Consider the following 19,876-nt stretch of genomic DNA (forward strand, 5'->3'; position numbering starts at 1 on the left):
AAGACTTGTTGGTAGGACATGGAAAAAGAGGTTGACTGAATCTAGGAAAAAAAGTAAGTTCCTGTATTTTCTTTCCCCTGTTGGACTAATTGTTTTAACTTGAAATAATGTATATTTGGTTGGTATCAGAGCATTTATGAATACGGATAATAATTAATCTTGGATTAGATTTTCTGAGTTGAATGTCTGATTATGTTTGCTTATTGTACACACCCTGCGTTAACATATATTGGAGCATAGGGTGGTGTTGTATCTCTTATATAAAGCTTTGGGCCCATGGGATTTATATTTCGGCTAACGGGATATCTGTCACTATTGTGACGGAGTAACTCGTGTGCCAAGATCTAAATCATGCCATTTATCATTGTGGCTAACAGCCTGGACCTGAACCAAGTGTAACTTATCTTTTTTAGATGTGTAAACATTATAGCCAGTGCAATGGAGGAGTGTGATATAACTAAACATCTCTAACATGCTAAAAGATCTTTAGCATAAGCACTTATTGGTCTGTGATCAATACTCCGTAGACTCGTGGTTCACTTTCTTAGTACTATTTAAGGGAGATACACAATGAAGACTGTTTTATAAATAAGTAATATTTTCCTCCTGTGTCTTTGCTTAGTGCCTTACTTTAAGCTTAATCTATCTTGCATTATAACTAGATTGCACGCCTAGAGAAAGATAAAGAGGAGATGCGAAACCAACTAATGACAGTTGATCCAACAAGAGACAGTAAACGTGTGGAAGCACTCCTGAAGGACAAAGCTCAGTTAATTCAGAAATTAAAAGGCTTTGAAGCGGAGGTAGCAGAATTGCGAGCTCAACACGACCATTCTGGCATGCAGGCTGAAAATGTCCATAGGATACAGATGCGGCAGCTGACCGAGGCCCAATCTACAATTCGTTCTTTGGAGGTAAGATGTTCTAAGTTATCCTATCACTAGAAAACATTTATTTGATTTAATATCAATGCATAGCATTTCTCCATTTGACACATTCACTGAAGAGGTGACAACAGTCAATCCAGTGTGATTAATTTACACTATAAGCCTTGATCTAGCTATCGTGAAGTGCCAGTGACTCCGAAATGCACCCACCTTCCTCTGACTTAAAACGAGAGAACTACCACTTTGAAGCCTGCCTGATCATCCTTACCTGGCTTATAGTTTTCAACCAGTCTGCATTCTTGTGCATAGACCTGTTCTGATCCCAAGTGCAGCTATTCTCTTTGACCTTTTACTTCATCTCCATTAGGCGTCTGTAGGTCTTGCACTGCTAGAAAGCTGGATTGAGGCAGATCATTTTCTCTTTTCTTGTGGCTAGTGTTTGGTGCTTCACTGTAAAGCAGTCAAAACTACAGAGCACTTATGAAACCCTATTTGAAGTAAGTTAGCGTATTGTCACCTCTAGGAGTTGTAACCTCATTGCATAAGTCTTTTACATTGGGTGTCACTTCTATGCATTTCTGTTTCTAAACTTAGCTACATGTATGTGTATACGGTTTCCATATAAAACCAAAAAGTCCTTGGAATAACTCTTTTGTGGTTATCTCCCCAATACATAGCTTGCACACTTGTCATGCAAACCATAACTCACACTACAGATGCGGTGCTCATGACCTCACAAATTGATGTTAAAGACGACCTCACAAATTGCATAAATGATCTTGTGAGTGGGATAATATTTTACATTTATGAATGCATGACCAAGAACACAGTTTGATCTCTTTGTGGGTGCTGAAATTTAAAGATGTGGGGGAAAGTCCTCCTATTTATTCTTATAAAAATTGGCCACCAACTTGCTAAAAGCCTGCAGCCAAATTTCATGCACCAAAGTAATTAGCACATAAAACAGTTTTGCCTCTCTCCCCTTTTAACTTTGCCACCACCCCAGTTGACATGCACAAAACATGTTTAACCCACATACGACTATTTGTTAGCTGAATTTCATAAGAATTCTTTAAGGAAGGCCTTAGTGGTTAGAATATTTTTGCTTCCCTCCCCCTTTTACCTGTGCCCAGCCTTGACAAATATTTACACATTCTTTAATATACCATAAGAATGCTAAGCAGCTGCTTTACTTGGTGCTAATATGTCAAAAAGCACTAAAAATATAGACATCAAAACACTTTTCAACTATCAGCATATCTTCATAACATAGACCTTCAAAGCCCACTGGGCACCTTTTTTCAAATGCTAATGTCTCAAACATTACGGAACAGATTTACAACAAACCATTCCTCTGAGTAAAGTTGTACTGTCATACCAGGTTCGGTATATTTCTATTAAACCATTCTCTGCTGTGTTGGAGAGTAAACTTTTCTGTTGGAGTTAAAATGGGAAACTCTAGGTTCGATGGCATCTGTCGCTGTAGATACACATGTTGTGCATAGCCCGCCATCTGGTGTTGGGTCGGAGTGTTACAAGTTGTTTTTCTTCGAAGAAGTCTTTCGAGTCACGGGACCGAGGGACTCCTCCTCTTTGTCTCCATTGCGCATGGGCGTCGACTCCATCTTCGATTGTTTTCTTTCCGCCATCGGGTTCGGACGTGTTCCTTTCGCTCCGGGTTTCGGAACGGAAAGTTAGCTCAAAATCGGAAAATTACGTCGGTATTGTTGCGCTCGGGATCGGGTTAGATAGCATCGACATCGCATCGATACGATAACATCTCCGTTGCCCTTCGGGGTAGTTTTCGATCCCCCGTCGGGGCCTGGTCGGCCCGACCGCGTGTGACATCGACGCTGATGGAACGGACCCCGTTCCGTTTCTGTCCTAAATGCCACAACAAATACCCATATACAGACCAACATTCGGTCTGTAACCTGTGCCTGTCGCCCGAGCACAGGGAAGAAACTTGTGAGGCTTGTCGTGCGTTCCAGTCCCGAAAAACGCTCCGTGACCGCCGAGCCAGAAGACTGCAAATGGCGTCCACGCCAACAGGACACCGAGATTTCGAGGAACAAGAAGAAGTAGAAGCCTTCTCGATCCATGAATCGGACTCGGACGAATTCGACGACCATGAAACAGTGAGTAAGACGTCGAAGATAGCACATAAGAAAACTGACAAGGCCCAGGGGACGCCACTGCCATCAGGCCATGGCTCAACCCATAAACTCGGTGACCGACCATCGGCACCGAAGAAGGCCGAAATAGTGCCGAGATCGTCCGACTCGGGTCGAGACACAGGCACCCAGCCATCTCGGGACCGAGATAGTGCTGCCGGCAAAGATCGACGCCGAGATAGCGGAGCCGAAGCTGCTCGACGCAGAGACAGCGGCACCGAGGAGGATCGACGCCGAGAGGGGTCGACTCCGAAAAAGAGGAAAGTCGCCTCGGAGCCGAAAAAGAGCGTGGACATGGTTTTGGTGCCAAAACGACCCGCAACCGAGCCAACTACCGGTTCCTATTCAGAGGAACAATCACTGTCCTCTCAAATGCGAAAGCATAGATTCGAAGAGGAATTACAATCCACCGAGGTGGACCACACTCAAAAAAGGATTTTTATACAGAGTGGAACAGGGAAAATAAGCACCCTTCCCCCTATTAGGAGGAAGAGGAGACTGGAATTCCAACAAGAACAAACACCACAAACAAAACTGGTGAAGAAGGTAACTCCGCCACCCTCTCCTCCACCTGTGGCTCCCATGTCACCGGCACAGACTCCGTCACATTCACCGGCTCACACCACCTTAAGCCAAGGTGACCAGGACCAAGATGCTTGGGACTTATACGACGCCCCAGTGTCGGACAACAGTCCTGAGGCGTATCCTACAAAGCCCTCACCACCAGAAGACAGCACAGCATATTCACAAGTGGTGGCTAGAGCAGCAGAGTTCCACAACGTGTCTCTACACTCGGAGCCTGTCGAAGATGACTTCCTCTTCAACACCCTCTCTTCCACACATAGCACCTACCAAAGCCTGCCTATGCTCCCAGGAATGCTAAGGCACGCAAAGGACATATTCAAAGAGCCTGTCAAAAGTAGGGCAATAACACCGAGGGTGGAAAAAAAATATAAAGCACCTCCCACAGACCCAGCTTTCATCACCTCACAACTGCCACCAGATTCGGTTGTGGTAGGGGCGGCTCGCAAGAGAGCAAACTCCCACACATCGGGCGATGCACCACCCCCAGATAAGGAGAGCCGAAAGTTCGATGCAGCCGGTAAAAGGGTCGCAGTACAGGCTGCAAACCAGTGGCGCATCGCAAACTCTCAAGCGCTCCTAGCGCGATATGACAGAGCCCACTGGGATGAGATGCAACACCTCATTGAGCATCTACCCACAGAACTACAAAAGAGGGCGAAACAAGTGGTTGAGGAGGGCCAAAACATCTCCAATAACCAGATACGCTCCTCTATGGACGCAGCGGACACAGCAGCAAGAACGGTTAACACGGCAGTAACCATCCGAAGGCACGCGTGGCTACGAACATCTGGTTTTAAACCAGAGATACAGCAGGCGGTGCTCAATATGCCATTCAATGAGCAACAATTGTTCGGACCTGAAGTGGACACGGCAATTGAGAAGCTAAAAAAGGACACTGACACTGCAAAAGCCATGGGCGCGCTCTACTCCCCGCAGAGCAGAGGCACTTTCAACACCTTCCGCAAGACAACCTTTAGAGGGGGGTTTCGGGGTCAATCCACACAACCCAGTACCTCACAGTCAACACCGTCCACCTACCAGGGACAGTACCAAAGGGGAGGCTTTCGGGGCCAATACAGAGGGGGACAATTCCCTAGAAGTAGGGGAAAATTTCAAGGCCCCAAAACACCTACAAACAAACAGTGACTCACACGTCACTCATCCCCTCCACACAACACCAGTGGGGGAAAGAATAAGTCAGTATTACCAAGAGTGGGAGAACATAACAACAGACACTTGGGTCTTAGCAATTATCCAACATGGTTATTGCATAGAATTTGTACAAATCCCTCCAAACATACCACCAAAAACACAAAATATATCAAAACAACATTCGGACCTCCTAGAAATAGAAGTTCAAGCATTACTGCAAAAGAACGCAATAGAACTGGTACCAGATACACAAACAAATACAGGGGTTTACTCACTGTACTTTCTAATACCAAAGAAGGACAAAACACTGAGACCAATCCTAGACCTCAGAACACTAAACACATACATCAAATCAGAACACTTTCACATGGTCACGCTACAGGAAGTGTTACCATTGCTAAAGCAACAAGATTACATGACAACCTTAGATCTCAAAGACGCGTATTTCCACATACCAATACATCCGTCGCACAGGAAATACCTAAGGTTCGTATTCAAAGGAATACATTACCAATTCAAAGTATTGCCGTTCGGTTTAACAACTGCACCAAGAGTCTTCACAAAGTGCCTAGCAGTAGTGGCTGCACACATCAGAAGGTAGCAAATACACGTATTCCCGTATCTAGACGACTGGCTAATCAAGACCGACTCACTGACAAGGTGCTCACACCACACAGATCAGGTCATACAAACCCTCTACATACTCGGTTTCACCATCAACTATGCGAAATCACACATTCTGCCGTGCAAAGTACAACAATACCTAGGAGCGACAATAGATACAACAAGGGGAATAGCCACTCCAAGTCCACAAAGGGTTAAAAATTTCCAAAAGATTATACAACGCATGTATCCAACACAAAGAATACAGGCGAAGATGATATTACAACTCCTAGGCATGATGTCCTCATGCATAGCCATTGTCCCAAACGCAAGGTTGCACATGCGGCCCTTACAACAGTGCCTAGCATCACAATGGTCACAAGCACAGGGTCAGCTTCTAGATCTGGTGTTGATAGACCGCCTAACATACCTCTCGCTTCTATGGTGGAACAATATAAATTTGAACAAAGGGCGGCCTTTCCAAGACCCAGTGCCACAATACGTGATAACAACAGATGCTTCCATGACAGTTTGGGGAGCACACCTCAATCAACACAGCATACAAGGACAATGGGACGTACATCAAAGAAAGCTGCATATAAATCACCTCGAACTACTAGCAGTTTTCCAAGCATTAAAAGCATTTCAACCAATCATAACTCACAAATACATTCTTGTCAAAACGGACAACATGACAACAATGTATTATCTAAACAAACGGGGGGGACACACTCGACACAGCTGTGCCTTCTGGCACAAAAAATATGGCAATGGGCAATTCACAACCACATTCGCCTAATAGCACAGTTTATTCCAGGGATCCAGAATCAACTTGCAGACAATCTCTCTCGAGATCACCAACAGGTCCACGAGTGGGAAATTCACCCCCAAATTCTAAACACTTACTTCAAACGTTGGGGAACACCTCAAGTAGACTTATTTGCAACAAAGGAGAACGCAAAATGCCAAAACTTCGCATCCAGATACCCACACAGGCAGTCTCAAGGCAATGCCCTATGGATGAACTGGTCAGGGATATTTGCGTACGCTTTTCCCCCTCTCCCTCTCCTTCCATATCTAGTAAACAAATTGAGTCAAAACAAACTCAAACTCATACTGATAGCACCAACATGGGCAAGGCAACCATGGTACACAACACTGCTAGACCTATCAGTAGTACCCCACGTCAAGTTGCCCAACAGGCCAGATCTGTTAACACAACACAAACAACAGATCAGGCATCCAAACCCAGCATCGCTGAATCTAGCAATCTGGCTCCTGAAATCCTAGAATTCGGACACTTAAACCTCACACAAGAATGTATGGAAGTCATAAAGCAAGCTAGAAGACCATCCACTAGACACTGCTATGCAAGCAAATGGAAAAGGTTTGTTTGCTACTGCCATCATAATCAAATTCAACCATTACACGCATCTCCAAAAGATGTAGTGGGTTACTTACTACACTTACAAAAATCGAACCTGGCCTATTCTTCCATTAAAATACACCTAGCAGCAATATCTGCATACCTGCAGATTACCCATTCAAATTCACTATTTAGGATACCTGCCATTAAAGCGTTTATGGAAGGCCTCAAAAGAATTATACCACCAAGGACACCACCCGTTCCTTCATGGAACCTCAACATCGTCTTAACAAGACTCATGGGTCCACCCTTTGAACCTATGCACTCTTGCGAAATACAATTCCTAACCTGGAAAGTTGCATTTCTCATCGCCATCACATCTCTAAGAAGAGTAAGTGAAATTCAGGCGTTTACAATACAAGAACCTTTTATCCAACTACACAAAAATAAAGTAGTCCTAAGGACCAATCCTAAATTTTTGCCAAAGGTTATTTCACCGTTCCACCTAAATCAAACGGTAGAGCTACCAGTGTTCTTCCCACAGCCAGATTCCATAGCTGAAAGGGCACTACATACATTAGACGTCAAAAGAGCACTAATGTACTACATCGACAGAACTAAACACATCAGAAAAACTAAACAACTGTTTATTGCATTTCAAAAACCTCACGCAGGAAACCCAATATCGAAACAGGGTATAGCCAGATGGATAGTTAAGTGCATCCAAATCTGCTACCTTAAAGCAAAAAGACAACTGCCCATTACACCAAGGGCACACTCAACCAGAAAGAAAGGCGCTACCATGGCCTTCCTAGGGAATATTCCAATGCACGAAATATGTAAGGCAGCCACATGGTCTACGCCTCACACATTTACCAAGCACTACTGTGTAGACGTGCTATCAGCACAACAAGCCACAGTAGGTCAAGCCGTACTAAGAACCTTATTTCAGACTACTTCCACTCCTACAGGCTGAGCCACCGCTTTTGGGGAGATAACTGCTTACTAGTCTATGCACAACATGTGTATCTACAGCGACAGATGCCATCGAACTGAAAATGTCACTTACCCAGTGTACATCTGTTCGTGGCATCAGTCGCTGAAGATTCACATGTGCCCACCCACCTCCCCGGGAGCCTGTAGCCGTTTGGAAGTTAGCTTCAACTTTGTACATTTGTAAATATATTAAATCTTAAATAGGTACATACTTATTCACTCCATTGCATGGGCACTATTACTAACAAACAACTCCTACCTCACCCTCTGCGAGGAAAACAATCGAAGATGGAGTCGACGCCCATGCGCAATGGAGACAAAGAGGAGGAGTCCCTCGGTCCCGTGACTCGAAAGACTTCTTCGAAGAAAAACAACTTGTAACACTCCGACCAAACACCAGATGGCGGGCTATGCACAACATGTGAATCTTCAGCGACTGATGCCACGAACAGATGTACACTGGGTAAGTGACATTTTCATTTCATCAAACAATGTTAGGTATAAGCCAAACAAAAACACCTTTTAAAAGGAAAGTCAGACCTAACCAAAACTACTGGTCACTGTTTATTGTTTTACATTATGGGAAACAGTAGTAATGTAAAACCTTTAGGGACAAGTCAGGTTTATATTTAACTGTCTTTCAAAATAAATAAAGAACATAGGTAAAATTAAAATATATATAAAAAGTTGTCTGCAATGTAATCTATCTTGTGATGTTATGATGCACCTTCTGTAGTGGCTGCAATAACTGCTAAAGTTGTGACTGGTGATTTAGTGACATACAACCCCACAGGACCGCAACTCCTAGGTTGTAGAGGTTTAAAATGTCTTCCATGATAGCCTACTCATCCTGTGCATCAACATTGACTTCTGGAACTGGAGGATTTATTTTTGGTTCTTAAGCACTGATAAGTCGGAATGATTTATATCAGTGATGCAATCTTTTTTCTGTTTGTCAGGAATTCACAGTTGATTTCTGAGCTTTGCATTGTAGCGCTGGCCCTTTAAAATAGTCCAGTCTATTTGTGACCTTGTGGACTTGTTCTTTCCATAGTTATCAGCACAACTATATGTCTACAGTTTGCAGCTTTCACATTGAGTGTGAATACCCTTGATTGAAGATTGTCTCGTTTTGCAAGGCCTTCACCTTATTTATTTGGATATAATACTCATCAGAGGGCAGTGCCTGCCTCTACTGGGGTAATTGGTACTACTTTGTTACATTCTCTAGAATTGTTTTTACAAGGTTCGATTTTCTGACTCCTGTTAGTAAGGACTCCGCCAATGTACCAACCTGAACCAGTTGAACTGCAACCCATACAATCCAGACTGAGAAATATTTGCGCACAATGTGTTTCAGGTAACGTGCAGTCCCGTGAGACATGACCATGATAGTTAGTTGAACACCATATCCTCTATCAAGAATGAGCAACACTCAAGGATTGCTACAAATTGAAATGTACATCTTAAAATATCTATTTTAAAACTACAATCCTAATCTAGTGTGCACAATATGAATTGTTACCACAAGAAAGAAAATAAACATTAAGGAAGGTTATGAGTAACGTGAACAAGAAACAAATACTCCACCATTATTATTTCTATGTATTCTGTAGCACTAACACTCATTTATTACTCCTAAGCACTGTATTAGTTTTAGCACATTAATAAATAAGACTATTCTGAGAGTTTCAAAGATGGCTCACACCTGCATACCAGATTAAGAACAGTAAGTTTTATTTTCTGCTCACAAAGGCAGCTTTGAGTGCTTGTGATAACCTAGTGAAGACCAACTGCCTTCTAACCTCCTTTAAGGCGATTGGTGACTGCCTGTCCTCTATCTTCTAGCACAAAGATCCTGCCTAACTTATCTCTCAGTTTTTAAAAGATTATTCATAGATTTCTAGAAGATTTTCAGAACAAATATTCAACGACAAACAACTTAATGGCCTTCTAACTATTTTCACACTTTATCAGGCAGTGTTCTTCTGAAAAGACAACATAATGTAACAAACCTTTATCCACCTTCTAGAAACTCCATCATTCCATAATTATGATTTAACATGAAATTATTAACTACCATGATTACATACCACAAATATATTCATGTAAATTTGAATATGATCTATGCAGCAACAGAGCAATATGAAAAGAATGTGCAATTGATTTATCACACATTAATTTTGATTATTTAGTTGGTACATATCATTCACGGAAGGGGCATTCAGACCCTAAATTGGAGAAGAAAAAACATCTAAAACACCTCAGTGGTATACATAGCAGTCTCCCCAGGATTATTTCTTTCCACAGTTTCTCATTGCATAGAATTCAGTCTTTCTTTCCAGTACCGTTCTCCCTGACCACCTTTCTGCCCTGATATGGCATCTATAATGCATCTTATTCCTGAGGGGCATGGTTATTTGCTGGGATTTTGGTATCTGTGTTTGCCTATAGCATGTGTTACTGAAAGATCACTTGTTTTTGTGCCTTTATATATGCAGTCTTGCATAGTGTGACTGTTGTTCCTTCATATGTTCTTCACAACTGCTTTGTTTGAGATGGGTTCTCTTTTATCTTCACGCTTCTATTGCAGCCATCAACATATTTTTTTGGCCCTTCAGTTCAAGTCACTGTGGTTGACTGTTACAATGCTGGGCCTGCAGGCTCAGTGGATTGATGTATTTACTCCCAGGATCTAGATTTGACGACAAAGCCTGGAATTCAAATCCTGTCTGGGAGCTTGGTAGCAAAGATACTTCATGTCACAAGGAATACATCTTGTGTTATGAGTGATCTAGTATGAGCCTCTTCGTTTCAAGAAATAGATTCTAACCATCGTAAATTTGTCTCATGCACTAGAGAACATAGTTCTGATGCATTTTCCAAACAAGTTTGATCAGCATCATACTGTCAGTGGCCACTTTGCATGCCACTCTGCCATGGCTTGTTATCGACCTCTGACAGATTTGCAGCTGTGTCTTGGGAAACGTGAGGAAACGTTGCATCGAGGTAGGGCAGTCTCCATGAAGGATCCTTGCTGAGAAATGTAACTGGCATTCACGTCTTGTTTCAGATGTCTAATGTGTATTACTCTAAAGCAAGTGCTTAGTTGCATAAGTGTTTTGGTTGGTGTGGTGCTTGTTTAGCTTCCAGATAATTTGGATGTTCCTTTTTTTTCTTCTTTTTTTTTTTGCGGTTTTAGAACTGTTATCAGTAAGCGGGGAATGGCTAGAAGTTCTTTGATCTGAACGTACCAAACATTTGCAGCCTTCTTGACCAGGGTATCTCCAAGCATTGCATTTCCAGTCTATTCTAAATATTTCAAGAGCTCCGATTAAAGTGATATATTCAGTTATGGAGAAAAGTGTGTGGTTTTTATTTCGCTTATTGAACCTAGAAGTTAACTTGTTTAGATACCTGATTAATGTTGTGAAACGTAGTTAAATAGTTATTAAATTACTGTAATTTTTCCTTCCCTTCTGATTAGGAATTATTTTACCCAGCAGGCATTTGTCAGAAGACTTTCATCTGAAAAGTATTTAAAACGTTTGTGCTTGAATGTTCTTCTGTATGCATGAGCTCCACCCGTTAACCATGTATCCCTAGCTGCCACACCCTGTTTCATTTAGTCCCCTAGCCTGTAAAATGCAGGGATTAACTCATTTTTGCATATAATTTTGTTTTGTTTTTCAGCAATTTACCTTTCATATATTGAGTTGTGTTTTCATTTAGATTCTAGTAAGTTTTAAAGAACTGCCTCCTCTGCTAGGCATGCTACTTGAGGCAGGTTTTAAGTAATGCATCTGATACGGCCACCTACACAAAGCTTGGGTGTCACGTGTAGGGAACTGTAAGTTGGTGAGCGTTTTGTGTTTTTTTTCAACTGAAATTAGTTATAGTTTGGAAAGAAACTCTTTTTCTCTCAATGTGCTTGAACGACTGGTACCAAAGAAGACTCCACGAGGATGGTGGCAGTTGGGTTTAGATGAAAGGAGTTCTCTACTTGTAGTTTGTCACTGATTCAGTAAGCCTTACAGGCACATTTAATAGGCTCTCCTCCATCCTTCTTTTGCCCTGCCATACAAGCCATATATCACTTGTTTGGGAGGGGGGGGGGTCCACTGGCTGTACACAATAGCAAGTAGTTATAGGAAGGAAAACACCAAGAGGGTCATTCTGACCCTGGCGGCCGGTGGCCGCCAGGGCCACCGACCACGGGAGCACCGCCAACAGGCTGGCGGTGCTCCAACGAGCATTCTGACCACGGCGGTTCAGCCGCGGTCAGAAGCGGAAAGTCAGCGGTCTCCCGCTGACTTTCCGCTGCTCGTGTGAATCCTCCATGGCTGCGGAGTGCGCTCCGCAGCCATGAGGATTCTGACCCCCCCTACCGCCATCCTGTTCATGGCGGGAAAGCCGCCATGAACAGGATGGCGGTAGGGGGGGTCGCGGGGCCCCTGGGGGCCCCTGCCGTGCCCATGCCAACGGCATGGGCACGGCAGGGGCCCCCGTAAGAGGGCCCCGAAAAGTATTTCAGTGTCTGCCTTGCAGACACTGAAATACGCGACGGGTGCCACTGCACCCGTCGCACCTTCCCACTCCGCCGGCTCGATTACGAGCCGGCATCCTCGTGGGAAGGTCGTTTTCCCCTGGGCTGGCGGGCGGTTTTTCAGCAACCGCCCGCCAGCCCAGGGGAAAACTTGTAATACCCGCCGCGGTCTTTTGACCGCGGCGCGGTATTTTGGAGGGCGGCATCCCGCCAGGGTCATAATGAGGCCCCAAGTCACTAGGCTTAGGGCTCTGTTTTACTGGATTATCCCTTAATCTGTCATGGAGTTTTGGAGATACCGCAGAAGGGTTCTCCAGGCTCAGAACACGGAGGTCAGTGGGCCATTGGGGAAGGTTCAGCTTGCCTTCCTGTGGGTCTGGGTACTGTTATGTGGGACGGGGCACAAGCTGTGGTGCTAGAGAACCTGAAACATCTTTTGAAAAGTACAGTTCAGTGGCCGGAGAGCCCACCACCTTTGTTCCAAGGGCTGATGTGGGGAATTTGAAGAATGAAAAGAACAGGAATGAGCTGCAGCAAGAGGTTCGAATTATTAACTGGATCGTTAACTTTTTATGTTCATTTTTCAATTTTTTTGAACACTTTTGCCTTTTCTTCTGAAGTAATGTAATTAAAAATGGCACCCCAGCCTCCAGTGTGTCTTATAACCAAAGCAAAAAAATATTTGCTCTTGGAAATTTTGAATAGCATAGCCTCTGAGCCATTGTTCAGTACTCCAAGTAGAGAATGTGAGTATTCTTTCCCAACAAGCTGTTCTCCTTATTTGGGTCACACTACTTTGTTTAGTGAGGCCCTTCACCACCTCTTCCTCCAAAATGTGGTGAACTTGTACATGTGTTTTTAACATATGTGCCCAGGCTGGTGGTAACCAACATCTGTGTGCAAAATGTGAATACTGCTCCCTCTCCAATACCCGAATGTCTTCTTTGGAAGAAACTTACCAGCAGGATTATTCGGTGTGCTTATGAAAAATAGCACAAAGTGTCATGTGATAAATGTTGTCTGACCAATTTGGTGATTTAACTCCCCCTTTATAAGATAATATTCTTGCTTTCGTGCCAGGCCCTTAAAATATTCTGTAGTGTAATAGACCAGAGCTTTGTTAAGAACCAGAGGTTTTATCCTGTAGAGAGGAATCTATTCATCTTTATCCACCTAAGAGATACAAAGTGACTATAATTATGGTTTCACCTGAGCCAGACAATGAACATGAGCCCCTAAATCTTGCTGAGCAGTTGTATACAGACAGTTAAAAAGCAATGAAAACTTTACATTTACTCACTGCTTTCAAAACCAACCGTACTGTTGTCGGGATTTTTTGTCATAGTCGAACACTCATTATGTGTGTGCATCAGGACATAGGCCTGTCTCACGGATTAAGGTCTTATTGGACCCGGAGGTGACCCAAAGCACTACCCTCATGGTGGTGTAAGGTTACCGCCTGCACCAGGAGTTAAGCAGCATGAGCGCAGTGTTGGCAGCATACTGCATAACGATCAGTAGTAGTGAACAGGACATTTTTACCCTGTGTCACTAGACTGAGGCCTACAGACACACTCACCTTTTAAAAAAAAAAAAAGTTCCACTGCTGTGTGCTTAACTCGCCCTTTGCCTGCACCAGGTAAGTTGTAGAGTGCTGAGCAGCACCCGGAGTAGTGACGCTGCGCTAGTTTTATGTGTGCCTGGGAAGGGTACAGTACAAGAATGGAGCAGTACTGTGCAGTGCAGGTGTGGTTAGTTGTACTGGGTGTGTGTACGTGCAAAATGTAGTGCCGTGCTGTGCATGTGCGCATAAAGCATGTACTGAGTGTATGTGTGCATGAAGTACAATACATGATGGGTGAAGAGTTGTGCAGCGCACATAGTGTGTAAGTGCTGGCAGTGCGTGTGTTTTAAATAACACACACTGGTTAAAGATAGAAAAACGACCATGCACGCAGACTGAGTGTATGTGCTGAATGCACGTGCACATGTGAGGGTACAATGCATAGATGTATTAGTGCTGAACAGAAACTGTGCTATGAATGTACACTGAGTGAGTGTGCCACAGTGAGTACATTGTATTGAGGACCCTGATTTCCATTTTGAGAAAATCAGGTCTGCATGGTAAGAACATGAGGAGGAGAGTAATCCACCCAGACAGATTTGTGTATTGCTGCATGCCTGTGACCTGGGTGGGGACGTACTGGAAGAGACCCTCTCTAGATTTCAAAAGACTGCTCTCTGGACATCACCCAGGGAAGCCAAGCCCACCTGCCCCTAAGCCTGGAGCACCAATGTCTGCGTGCTTGCCAAGACCACTGTGCCCATGAGGAAGAACCGGGCATTGGAGGGAGTGAGGTCCAGTGGAAAGGACTACTGCGAGGACTCCCTGTGCGAGGATTTCTTCTGGGCATCGATCAGACTAGCCCGTGTGGAAGACTGTTTTCAGTGACCACTGTATACCAGAAAAGAGGGCCACTGCAGACTGTGTCAATTAATGGGCACTGTGTGGAGGGAGTCATGGGCTTGTTGGGAGACCGCATGTGCCAGAGGGAGCCCCAGGGTGGGCCGTTGTGTGACCAACGAGCCAGGACTCGTGAACACCTGTTTGTGAGACGTTGTGTGACCCCATATGCCAGGAGGGGTTGTAGTGGTGTGGAGTCTACGTTGTGTCCGAAAGGTGCTGCAACAACCCTGTATGCCCAGGGAGGCTGCTGATACCAAATCCTCAAGACTTCTGCCCATCGCCAGGGACAGAAATCAGGCTGTGACCGGTGGTAATAGCCTCACTAAAGGATCTACCCTCACTGACCACCATGAAGCAGGAGGACGCCAAGGAGGACGATGCACCGTCCTGGGACTCCTGTTGGGAGCGGAAGGACTGACTTCCCCCACTGAGGAGAACTTTTACTTACTGCATCGTATTGAGGTGGAAGCTGCTCCGATTGCTGGGGATAGCGGTCACGCCATTCTGGAGAGAGAGCCTGTACCTGCTGACGCTACAACGCATACTTACTTCTTTGAGCAGGATCTGATCTTGTGAGTGCCCATGTTAAAGGCACCTGCAGTAAGGCCAAATTCTTCCATGCTACAGGAGCCGGCAAGACTTGAATTAGGGTCTTTGGGGCCCAGTAGGAAACACTGCTAACAGTGCTGTTGTACCGTTGACCCTTTTGACATAAATCCTGAAAAGTCAGACGGGAACTCCTGAGTTAGCCCTAATAGTTTTCATTCCCTGATGTAGCCACAAGTGAATGGGGAATAACCCTGAACATGTAACGTGAAAGAGGTTGGGACAGGGATTCGTCTGACAGCTACTAGAGACCGACCTCCAAGGGGATTGTGTTATTGTAGACCCACTCGCTTAGGCTAGTCATATTTGATCAGGTTGTGATATTTTTATGACCAACTCGTCCCTTCTGGCAAGTTGACAAAGAACAGGTGTTCTCTTCAGTCAGAAAGTAAAGGAACAATAAAGACACATTTAAGTCTTATTCTTGTTGCATTTGCTCTGTGTTCGGAGACACTGGTCAAAATTCAGTTTGTGTTACCATTAATTTTCCTTCAGTCTGCAGAGTTCGGGGATTTAGTCAGGTTTTTTCCTAACACACAACATTTAAATAGCTATATCAACAGTAAAAGCATTAAAAAATATATTTCAGTAGTTGTGAAAGCCCATTGTTTGTACTTCTGTGTGATGAAAAAAATATTTTAATATGATGAAAACAAATCAGAACACTTTACTTGGTGCTGTGCAAAGAATACATGTTTTCCGAAACCCGATTTTCACAGATTGTTAATACAGGGGTGTGGACTTTATTAAAATATCTACTTGTCCAGTGGACAGGTTGATTCTCAAATCTACTTGTCCTGTAAAAAGATCTACTTGTCCCTTTGGTGCCATGTAGTGTGGCGACAAGTTATGGCAGCAATCTCATTATGTAAGTGCTCTGATAATAGCCTCTCTGATTATGCCAGGGCTACTACCATAGTAGGGCTTGAATACTTGCAGTTTCAATCCCTACTGTAGCAATTTCCTTATTTTGCCACCTTTCTGCAGATCTGCATACTGGGGCTGGAGGAAGCAGTAAGCAATAGTTCTAGGGCTGGAATGCCTTTGAGTCTGCAAACCTACTAACCTGCATGTTTTAAAGATTTTTACCAGCTTCTCTCTAATATTTTCCCATAATAAGAAAGATTGGACATTTACTCCTGACAATGGCAGAATTAGAACTTCTTCCAGGGTTGGGAAGAAAGTGGCTGGAGGGAAAATGAACTTGCAAATGCTCAATAGATTTTTACATGAGCAAATCTACACATCGTATTTACCCATGCTAAAATACAGTTCACAAATATTTTATAGGGTAAGACATATACCATGGGTGCACTTTTGTGACTTTCTTTAAGAATTTGGGGCCACATGTAGGTAGGTTCAGATTTGTAGGATGGTGTCCCTGACACCATCTGTGATTCGCAAGGGCTTCGCAAATGCTCACCTCATGAATAATCATGAGGTGGGTCGCAATTTGCGACCCCCTCGCGAATGGCGGCCCTCACAGGGATGGTGGCCTGCTGGAGACTTCAGACCGACCACCATGTCTGTGACTGCTTTTCAATAAAGCAGTTTTTTTTTTGTAATGCAGCCCGTTTCCTTAAAGGAAAACGAGATGCATAACAAAAATGAAAAATGAAACATTTTCGTTTAATTTTTTTCAGAGCAGGCAGTGGTCCACAGGACCACTGGCTGCTCCGAATTTTTTTTTACAGTGACATTCACAATGAGGAAGGGGTCCCATGGGGATCCCTTCCCTTTTGCGAAAGTGTTAGCACCCATTTGAAATGGGTGCAAACTGCGATTGGTTTGCGCCCGCGTTCGCAGTCACAAAACGATCCTACATTGCACTGCGAGTCGCATTTAGGAAGGGAACACCCCTTACTAATTGCGAGTCGCAAACCCGTTTTGCGATTCGGTAACCAGGTTACCGAATCGCAAAACTGGGTTTGTGCATCGCAGTGTGCTTTTTGCATGTCGCAAACAGCGAAAGTCGCTGTTTGCGACATGCAAAAAGCTACCTACATGTGTGTCTTGGTCCCTAATTAGGTCTGGTGTTAACAAAGACATTTTGTTTTTATTAAACTTCTATTTCTCTCTTTCAGCCGGCTTTACTGTGAGTGATCGCATTCTGCTCTTCCACAAGGAGCATATTGCCACACACAGTAGTTTTGTTCAGTGTCAGGAACTACAGTGGCAATCAGTGATGTAACTAAACTGGAGGGTGCCCCTTTGTAAAGAACATGGAGGAGCCCCCTCTCCAGACTCACTCAGGGCAGGTGCTGTGCTGAAGGGCCCCCCTGGAGGGCGGCTGCGGGGCCTTTGTTATGCCGCTGGTGTGCTTTTAGAGAGTTCAAAAAAACTTTTTTTGGGGGGGGGGTTTGCCAGTGTTTGTTACAATGTTGAGGGCCTGGTAGCTCCCACAACAATAAAGTGTTACAAAAGCCATGTCAAAACAAGACACGCATTGATGAAACTAAAAGACTTATAAAAATATGTCAGATCAGTTGGCTTTGTCAGTGTTTGTTTATTTTCATGCTTCCCATAATCGTGTTGAAAATGTTTACACTGATTTTCCATTAGAAATATTTTTGGGAAATACTAGCATGCATCAACACATTTTACTAAATGACACTTCATTTGCATATATTCAGAGAGCATTCTGGGAGCATTATACTTAGCCTTATAGCCTAAACTTTTCAAACATGTGTATACACGTTTTTTTTTTTGGTACTGGAACCAACGTCAGTAGTGAAGTGTGTCCTTAAAACATTTATTTACAGCACTCACCCTAATAATGAAGGCTTTCAAATAATGAACCATAAATACAAGTTCGAACAGCATTATCTTTAGGAAACACATTACCTCAACTGCAGAGAGTTCCACTCTCTGTAATCAGGCAGCCAAATGGTTTGTGCTGCAGGGGGTTGGGCCTACTTGTCCCAAGGACAAAGTAAACATAAAAACTTGTTGCCCTTGACCCCAAACAAGATGTCCCGGGCGATAGGAATTCCACATCCCTGTAATACATTTAATAGTTTTTATCAGGAAAGCTGCAAGTGAGTGGGAAGGTTTTGAACATTTCTTGGAATTTGTCTGTCTGTAAATGACAGTGTGCAAGCACATCATGTTTTAATAATATATTTATTAAAAGTGAGTGTTTAAACATAAACTTAGAAACACTCCTACCCTGGTACCAATGCTATTAGTAAACTAAGAGTTGAGTAATTGATCATGTGTCCCCTATATGTTGGCTAGATTCTTTTTATACATGGAGCAAATGTTTAGTCTATTTAATCAAAGAAGTTTTTTTGTACAGCAGAAATGCTGAGCTCACATATTTGTGGGGACATTCATATTTGATAATGAAGAAAACGGTGAGTCTGTAAACTAAAATATTTGCCTAGGATCACACAATTTGAGACCTGTTTATGGGCCAAGTACATTACAGTTATGGTTGGGTAGATCATTCAAGATACTCGACCTGCCGGTCTAGCAACATTTTTATGATTTTTCGAGGCCTTTATTGTATTTGAATGTCTCATCTCCTTGCATGTGTAGAGTTAGAAATAAAATACCACATTTTCTTATGAAAGCAAGTATTTGGCTGTACATATATTTATTGTTTATACTGTTTGCATTTTGTGTCATCTGTTGTATTCCGCTCACCCCACCTCCCCGAAGGGGCCTTGACCGCTCGACCACAGCTACCCCCGAGAGCCCAGTGAAAAAGGGGTACTTGGCCCAGTTGAGTGGGATCCATAATAGGTTGAGCCCCAGGACATCAGGAGTAAAAGGCTGCAACTACCACAGATGGGCCCAGTAGGCCCTGCATTACTTGTGGCTCTCTGAAAGGGGTTTTGTCATCTTCTTTATTTCTAGATCTACTCCTCCCATTCCTATGTGCCTTCTGTTTCAGTAAATACTGTAAATTACTATTCTACCTATTGAGCAGTTAATTGAGGGCACTTTAGGGCTATTTTGAATTAATCTATGCCCACACCCCTAGATCTGGAATGTAAGACACCCAAAGACAAGTATGCTCTTTTCACTGTCGAGCGATGAAGTAGTAGCAAAGTGCATAATGGGCATTGTGTCTACTTAATCATTTGATCCACTTACCATAGCACCACCTGCTCTTTTCTGCCATTTCACGGCTTCAAGATTTCAAAGGTAGAAAGCTATCTAAACTTGTACGCGAACTTCAGGCATATGTTAAATCCAAGCCAGCCATGTTATCTTGTGCTCCACAGCTTCCTCCTAGTAACCATCCTGGCCCTAACCCTACCTGGTTTTTAGCTCATCTTTAAACCAGTAGAACCTTAGTTTATTTGTATTTAGACTTTTTCACTTGGAAGGCAACCTTCTTAATGGCAGTCATGGAGAACTGAAAGTTCTTTCTCCGGCAGAGCTTTGCATGTCTTAAGAGGACAGGGTGTCTTTTTGGTTGTTTTTTTCTTCATAACGCAGATAAGATACTTTAGTTCAAATCATAATCTTGTCCTGATTTTACAG

The 19,876-nt window shown here is 43.5% G+C and overlaps 1 protein-coding gene across 4 annotated transcripts in view; it reads left to right on the plus strand.

Moving 5' to 3' along the window:
* CEP83 (centrosomal protein 83) overlaps positions 1-19,876 on the plus strand; it is a 188,837-nt gene that overhangs the window by 26,567 nt on the left and 142,394 nt on the right. For all 4 annotated transcript variants that reach the window (XM_069229113.1, XM_069229114.1, XM_069229116.1 and 1 more), the window contains one exon: positions 663-914. In XM_069229113.1, the coding sequence (XP_069085214.1) occupies positions 663-914 (252 nt within the window). The remainder of the gene's footprint in view (positions 1-662; positions 915-19,876) is intronic.

The sequence above is a fragment of the Pleurodeles waltl genome, chromosome 4_1 (assembly GCF_031143425.1).
Source record: "Pleurodeles waltl isolate 20211129_DDA chromosome 4_1, aPleWal1.hap1.20221129, whole genome shotgun sequence".
Taxonomy (NCBI): Eukaryota; Metazoa; Chordata; class Amphibia; order Caudata; family Salamandridae; genus Pleurodeles; species Pleurodeles waltl.